Genomic DNA, 7,460 nt, shown 5'->3' with positions numbered 1-7,460 from the left:
GGTTCATGAGTCCTGTAGTTCATAAGTCCTGTAGTTCCTGAGTCCTGTAGTTCATAATTCCTTTAGTTCAGGAGTCCTGTAGTTCAGGAGTCCTGTAGTTCAGGAGTCCTGCAGTTCAGGAGTCTGTAGTTCAGGAGTCCTGCGGTTCATGAGTCTGTAGTTCAGGAATCCTGCGGTTCATGAGTCCTGCGGTTCATGAGTCTGTAGTTCAGGAGTCCTGCGGTTCATGAGTCCTGCGGTTCATGAGTCCTGCGGTTCATGAGTCCTGCGGTTCAGGAGTCCTGCGGTTCAGGAGTCCTGTGGTTCGGGACTCTTTTAGTTTATGAGTCCTGTAGTTCAGGTAGGTCAGATTCAGTGTTTTGTGGGTCTTGCTAAAACTCAGTTGTGTAAGGTTTTTCTGACGCTTCATATGTTGGACTGAGTTTTTATTTTCTGTGTGGGAGTTGTCATGCCCATGCCCATCAGAGGCCTCCTCTTCATCAGAGGCCTCCTCACTAAGCCAGTCTCCTCCTCCTCAGGCCTACATCCAGTTTGAGGAGGAGGCGCAGGCGATAGCCATGCACAAGTTTTACAGCAGGCAAGTGATCGCCACGGTTTGCGGCCGCCCGGTGAAGATCGCCCGATCCATGTGCTACCCCACCATCCGGGTGAGTCCTGTCCCCTCTGTGGGCCTCCATCTCTTCTTCTGTGGTTTTTACACATCCGTTTGTTGGTTCAAAGGTTCAGGTGCTTTCAGTTTATGAAAATTATAAAGTTCATATGAATAGGAGCCAGAAGAGTCAGTAGGAAACAACTATCTGTTTATAAAATGTTTCTGTGGGCATCTTGTGCCAGCAGGAACTGAATCTGAATGTGCAGAATTTGAAACTGAATTCATTGATTTTGAAAATAAATTTCACTAAATTGAAACTGAAATTAAAGTTTTGAATTTGAATTAATTTTCTTTGAAACTGTATTTTGGTTTATTAAAAATTCAGTTTGACTACTTTCACTTTCAGTTCCATAATTCAGATTTTTGTGTCACATCCTGGTCCTTGAGAAAGCCAGGCAGAGTAATCAAACACAGATCGACAGATTTATGTTTCACTTTGGTGAAGTTTCCCTTCTGGATGTAACAGACTTGATGCAATCCACTGTAAAAGTGACAAAAGCAGGCAAAGTTATTTTATTGCAGAGATTAATTTGACCTATATGTAAAAAATGTTACATTTACATGATGACATCATGGATCAGTCAGCAGCAGCATCTGATCAATATGTGATCCATCATGTAAATGTAACATTTTCTACATATAGGTCAAATTAATCACTGCAATAAAACTTCGATCCTGTTTGAATAAAGTTAAGTTTGAATAAATTTAAATTCTGTTTGTGTCAGACTGGAACCAGCAGGGTCGTGTACATCGGTCAGCTTCCCAGCCTCGGTAAATACACAGATGAAGAAGTCCTGAAGCTGGCCGAGCCGTTCGGAAGTGTCCGGAAATACTCCCTGCTCAGGCGGAGGAGAGAGGTACAGAACCAGAACCGGGTCGGACAGACGGAGTTGGGTTCAAACGGTCTGAACGTTAATCCGTCTCCCCGCAGTGCTTCATCGAGATGGTCAAACCAGAAGATGCTGAGAAGATGGCCGAAGCGAGTAAAGAGTCGCCGCTGAAGCTTCAGGGACGCCGCCTGCTGGTCTACGTGAGCAGGAAGTACCAGGTGCTCCGCAACAGGTCCGTTTGTTGACGTCTGAACCGGATTATTCTGCCTTCTGCTCCACTTCCTGGTTCAGTTAGGATCTGAAATAAACGTTTGTTTGTTTAGTTTTCAGTATCCAAACGCGGCAAAGAGGTCGAGCAGCAGGTCGCCACCACGATCCCCCCAACCCTCCGATGAGCCGCCGGCCAAGAAACTGAAGGAGGCGGAGCCAGAGGAGGAGGAGGAGGAGGAGCAAAGAACAGAAAACGCTGCCGAAGAACTTCCAGAAGCTTCTGAGGAGAAAAAAATGGATGTGAGTCAGATTGAGCTGATCAATAATCCTGATTAATAATCCCAACAACAGCTGATTAATCTGTTTCTATCAGGCTGCTGCTGAGGTCAAAGATCAACAGGAAGAGATCAATCAGGAACCGAAGGAGGAGGACATGGACACGTCCAATCAGAATGAACAAACAGAGGCTCCGCCCCCTGCTGATGTTAAACCCCGCCCGGCGTCTCTGCCGCTGCCGCCGTACGACCCGGAGGTCCCCATCGGTGAGAACCCGCCCCCGTGGCGTTTCCTGTAACTGATGCTGCTTGCTGATTGGTGGGTTTGTGCAGGTGTGGAACACGTGAAGATGGGCTACTACTGCCGCATCTGTTTCCTGTTTTACTCCAACAAAGACACGGCCATGAAGAGCCACTGCAGCAGCCAGGCGCACTACGACAAGCTGCAGGTGAGACGCAAGCCCCGCCCACAAAGCCGGATCAGACACTGAAGCTCAGGTTGTCAATCAGTCAGGATTTATTCATGACCCAAATGAAAACAACAAACATCTTTATTTCCAGAAACACCTGGAGAAGGAACAAACAAAAGCAACAAAGAAGAAAGTGAAGACTGCAGCGTGAGACACGATGATGRCGATGATTTTTCTTCTTCTCATTTTTAATTTTTTTTGTGAGATGTAAAATTATAGTTCAAGAAAAAAAAACAATTACTGTCCGGGCTCTGTCTACATCCTGGAACATGATAAAACATGAAGTAGTTCCTGTTCACTGCTGAATGTCGGCTGATTTGTGTTTAGATTTTACAGAATAAAGCGTTTTATTAAAACGTGACATTTTGTTTAATTTAAAAGCTAAAATATTTACAGGAAACTGACTGCTCCACATTCAGCTGGACCACGGATCCTTCCCGGTCTTCTCCTGAAACAAAAACACAACAGAAGCGTTAAAAAGAAGCAGAATCTGCAAACAGCTGAAGGGAGGAACACATGGTCTGCGTGGCGACCTGGTACTTCCTGTAGTGCTCCGGCGTGCTGCAGTGCTGCAGCTTGGCTTCGTCCTCGTCGATGAAGATCAGCTGACACAGGTTGCAGAAGTATCCGACGACCGGACGCACAAACTCTGGTCCTGCAACACCGAGAACACCAAGGGGACAGTGAACGCACCACAGGTGATTGAACCATAGATATATATAAAGGCCAGATGAGGCGTCCTTACACGGCGGCCATCTTGGGACAGGGAGCTGGCCCACACAACGTGAATGTGGTGTATTTACTAAATAACCATAACTTGGTCAATTTTGATCAGATTTTCAAACAGTTTTTTGTTGTAAATGTGAGATGTTATAAAAATTATAAAGGACATTCATATAATAATTACATTATTTTGATAAGTAATATATACACAGAATACATATAGATTACTTTTACAGGTATTTACTAATAAAAATATAAAGCAAAATTATACACAAGTCAAAAATAGTACTAGCAGTGGTAATATGAAAGAACCCTGTTTTATATTTTTTACATTAGACATGCAAATATTAGCCTTTATAATTCTTTTACATAATACCTTACACACAAACCCACAATTTTAATTTATTCCTTACAAAAAAGAGAAAAAGGAAATTAGTTTAAAATAAAAAAAAACACTATCTCTTAATTTTCAACTGATTTTAAAACAGTTTTGTTTGGGGTAAATGTGACAGATGTTATAATACAGAATAACTTAAACTGGACGTTCACATGGAAAAAACACTGCAGATACTGTAGGTAAAGCAACTGCAATATACACAATAAGATTATATTTACATGTTTTTAGAAATGTATGTTTATATAAAAAAACGTTAATTGACATTTTTGAATGCTGATAAATAGTATTAATATATCATAATCAATAGTAGTTAATGCGAAATAATTTATGCCCAGTTTATTTCCYACAAATGCAAATAATATGATGTGCCTCTATTAACTAATATTAGTACTAACTATTACTTTTTAAAAAAGACAAACTGCTGTCTGATTACTCCAAATCACAGCCACATTTATAACACTTATAATAAACTAAGCTGTTTGTAAATCCATCCAGATTTCAGTGAATTACACATTTTTCACCACAGCTACAGCTAGTGTTGCTGACTGTCCTAAGATGGCTGCCGTGTGACTTATCTAACCTTTATATTTATTTCTATGGATTTAACACCCTGCTGTAGAGTAAGCCCTGCTGGGTCCAGAACTTACCAACAGGTTTGGAAGGTTTCTCTGGTTCTGTAGCACCCTCTGCTGGTGCAGGCTGGTCAGAGTCCTGAAAACAGAGCCCAGATCAGGTCTAGTCTCAGCTGCTCTGCATGACGCAGGCGTGTCTCTGCTAACATACCTGCTCCGGTGGTTCTGGACGGTCCAGACTGGACTTTTCTTTCCCATCCTTTGCTTGGTTTGTTTCTTTAAGAGCTTCGTCTTCTGGGTCTGTCTTGGGGGTTTTCAGAGGCACTGCGTCGTCCTCAGGAGGTCCCTTTCTCTTGTCGGTCCTGGTCTCTGGACTCTTCCTGGGCGGGGTCTTACCCTTTACCGTCTTTCTTCCTGTCTGTTCCGTCTCACAGGTGAGTTTTTCTGGAGTCTTCTCAGACACTTCTGTCTCTGGTGTCTCTTCCACTGATGTCTTTGTGTCTGGACTCGTCTCAGGAACGGTCTCTGTCTCTTCTGGAGTCCCTTTAGATCTGGTCCTCCTCTGAGAAGCTTTTTCTGGAGTCTTTCTGGACCTCGTCTTTCTGTCTGACGTGGTCTGTGGAATTCTTTTAGACCTTGTCCTTCTGACTGAAGTGGTCTCTGTCTCTGGAGTCTCGTCGGTCTTTGTCTCCTGGAGCGTCTCACATGTCTCCAGCTCTGAAGTCTCGTCGGTCTTTGTCTCCTGGAGCGTCTCACATGTCTCCAGCTCTGAAGTCTCRTCGGTCTTTGTCTCCTGGAGCGTCTCACATGTCTCCAGCTCTGAAGTCTCRTCGGTCTTTGTCTCCTGGAGCGTCTCACATGTCTCCAGCTCTGAAGTCTCGTCGGTCTTTGTCTCCTGGAGCGTCTCACATGTCTCCAGCTCTGAAGTCTCATCGGTCTTTGTCTCCTGGAACGTCTCACATGTCTCCAGCTCTGAAGTCTCGTCGGTCTTTGCCTCCTGGAGCGTCTCACATGTCTCCAGCTCTGTCGTTCCAGATGTGTCCTCTTCTGGAATGTCTTTGGACCTCATCCTTTGATCCAAAGCGGTCCTGTCAGAGCTGGACTCGTCAAGGTTCTGTCCCTCGTCTCCGATCGATGGGACGGCCCACCTGTAAACAGACGTCAGGTTAGTGGGGACAGGTGGGAAATAGGACGAGAGCGGAGCGAGGTTCTGACCCGTCTGTGAGTCTGAGGTACTCCTGGGACAAGCAGCCCATCAGTCTGGTCCCGTTCAGGAGGACCATTTCAGATTCCAGAACCTGGACCGCAGTCTGAGCCTCTGAGGGAGTGGACATCTCGATGAAGCCCTGAAACGGAGTTCATTCATCCGTCAGTTGGACCCAATCAGAACGGACGATTTCTGGTTGACAGAAGAGTTCTGACCTGGCGCCGGTCGTTCACCAGGAGGTACCAGACCACCGTCCCCAGACCCTTCATCACCTGGACGAACTCCACGTCGCTGTAGTCCTCCGGCATGGAGCTGAAGAACAGGACTCTGCTGGACTCTGAGACCTGAAACCAGAACTTCTGTCTTTATTAATTCTCAAGAGAAGAGTTTTAACAGAACAAGTTAACATAAACCGTGTTTCCATCAAGGCTTTTTGATGCGCATTTAGAAGTGTCGCATTAAAAATGCTTTAGCGTTAGCGCTGACGCTACATTGTCTTATATGTATTAGCTCGGTGCTAGCGCGAAAAACAAGCTAACCTGTTGTCCTCCATCCATATTTTCAGTTCCAGGCCGAGTCATTTCTACCTTCTCCTCTCTGTCAACGCTCTCTGGTTTCATTTAAAAGAGTCGATCATCAGATATTGTCCAAGATTAACCTTCAGGGTGGATATAGCTCGCTAGCAGCCTCGCACCGAGGACCTATCCACGTCATCATTTACCCAGAATGCTTTGTGTGCAAATAAAATGGCTCCATCCGTGTTAAAATATATTTTTAAACTTTTAGTTTAAAATTTGTAAGAACTAAACATCCTACAGTATTTTTACAGTCTTKATTTTACAGTTAAAATATGTTTGTCAAATAAAGTCTAATGTTACAACTAATCAGGGATCCCTTTACGATCTATTAGGTTTTTATAAAAGAGTGAAATGATTTTCCCCTTAATTTTTTTAATTAAACGCATTAATAAAAATTTCTATTAGTTTATTCTTGTCATTAATTGGATTAATTTTTAAGTTAACTAAATTTTTTATTTGTAAATATTGATAAAAGTTGTTTTCATCCACCAGTTATCCATWTTATTTATGAAACTTTGTAGATTTGCATCCGTCAGAGSTGAAACCAGAGACTCAAGTTTTTACTGATCATCACGACCCGACTGAACAAGACCAGAACCACTCACCTCAGATCCAAATCCAGCCTCCGGATCAGATCCACCTGCAACAGACAGGAGCATGAGAACCTGAAGGGACCAGAACTGAAGGTTTAGTTTTCTGTTGGTCTACCTTCATCAGAGCCCACTTCATCCAGAGTGATGCAGTTCTCCAGGTCCACCGGGAAACCCGACTCCTTCACAGGAACCATCATGGTTAAAGCTTGTAGACAACTAAAAACATTTGGTTTTCATGTTTTTACCTCGTCATCCTCCATGTCTGTAGCTTCATGCTCTTCCTCAATCATCACCCCGCTCTCCTCCTCCTCCTCATCATCCAGGTCCATGCTCTTCACCTCGATGTCATCATCTGTGAATTCAACCTCTTTCATTTTTGTTCTGTCACTTTGTAAATCGACCTGCTCAGTTTTTGTTTTTCACCTCCTTCAGGTGAGGCATCCATCTCCTCAGGACGGCCCGTTTTCTCCTGACTCTCCTCCTCCTCCTGACTTCTCTCTTCTTCATCCTTTAATTGCTCTCCGTCCTCAGCGATCACCTCCATCCCCTCGATGTCGCTGTCGTCGGCAGAGAACCTGGAGGAAACGACACTTTGTGACTCGGCTGTTTTTAAACTTCTGTTGAATCTGAACTCGACTCATTAGGTCTGTCACGACAGTCAATAAATCAATTAATCGTTTTATTATTTTTTGTATTCTTGGATTCAAACCCAATTACCGTGGTGAACTACTTAATTCGTGTTAGCCAGTATGTCGAATTTGTTGTAAAAAAATTATGATAAAATAGCAACTAAAAGTAACAATACTACAAACCTGCATCTGCACCTAAAATAAAAGGTCAAAAGATTGGGTGAACATGGACATGTTTGTTAAGAAAATAATGAGCCATGTTATTAAGCCCTTTACATACTGTGTATATATAATTTATCATTTTCAAAAGGAAAATTTCCAAAC

The 7,460-nt window shown here is 43.5% G+C and overlaps 2 protein-coding genes across 2 annotated transcripts in view; one reads left to right on the top strand and one right to left on the bottom strand.

The window, feature by feature from the left end:
- The window catches only part of matr3l1.2 (matrin 3-like 1.2), a gene marked incomplete in the record, with an annotated part of 17,677 nt that extends 14,879 nt beyond the window's left edge, over positions 1-2,798 (top strand). The window contains 7 exon segments of the mRNA XM_014012157.1: positions 519-647; positions 1,378-1,509; positions 1,584-1,714; positions 1,806-1,992; positions 2,066-2,234; positions 2,301-2,416; positions 2,529-2,798. Of these exon segments, the coding sequence (XP_013867611.1) occupies positions 519-647; positions 1,378-1,509; positions 1,584-1,714; positions 1,806-1,992; positions 2,066-2,234; positions 2,301-2,416; positions 2,529-2,588 (924 nt within the window).
- The window catches only part of matr3l1.1 (matrin 3-like 1.1), a gene marked incomplete in the record, with an annotated part of 10,446 nt that continues 5,763 nt past the window's right edge, over positions 2,778-7,460 (bottom strand). The window contains 10 exon segments of the mRNA XM_014012156.1: positions 2,778-2,885; positions 2,971-3,092; positions 4,205-4,268; positions 4,341-5,277; positions 5,345-5,475; positions 5,552-5,680; positions 6,520-6,554; positions 6,623-6,686; positions 6,753-6,859; positions 6,931-7,082. Of these exon segments, the coding sequence (XP_013867610.1) occupies positions 2,853-2,885; positions 2,971-3,092; positions 4,205-4,268; positions 4,341-5,277; positions 5,345-5,475; positions 5,552-5,680; positions 6,520-6,554; positions 6,623-6,686; positions 6,753-6,859; positions 6,931-7,082 (1,774 nt within the window).

Source organism: Austrofundulus limnaeus, unplaced genomic scaffold (genome assembly GCF_001266775.1).
Source record: "Austrofundulus limnaeus strain Quisiro unplaced genomic scaffold, Austrofundulus_limnaeus-1.0 Scaffold89, whole genome shotgun sequence".
Taxonomy (NCBI): domain Eukaryota; kingdom Metazoa; phylum Chordata; class Actinopteri; order Cyprinodontiformes; family Rivulidae; genus Austrofundulus; species Austrofundulus limnaeus.
Note: the sequence above shows the minus strand (reverse complement) of the source record. Positions and strands in the feature narration are given on the sequence as shown.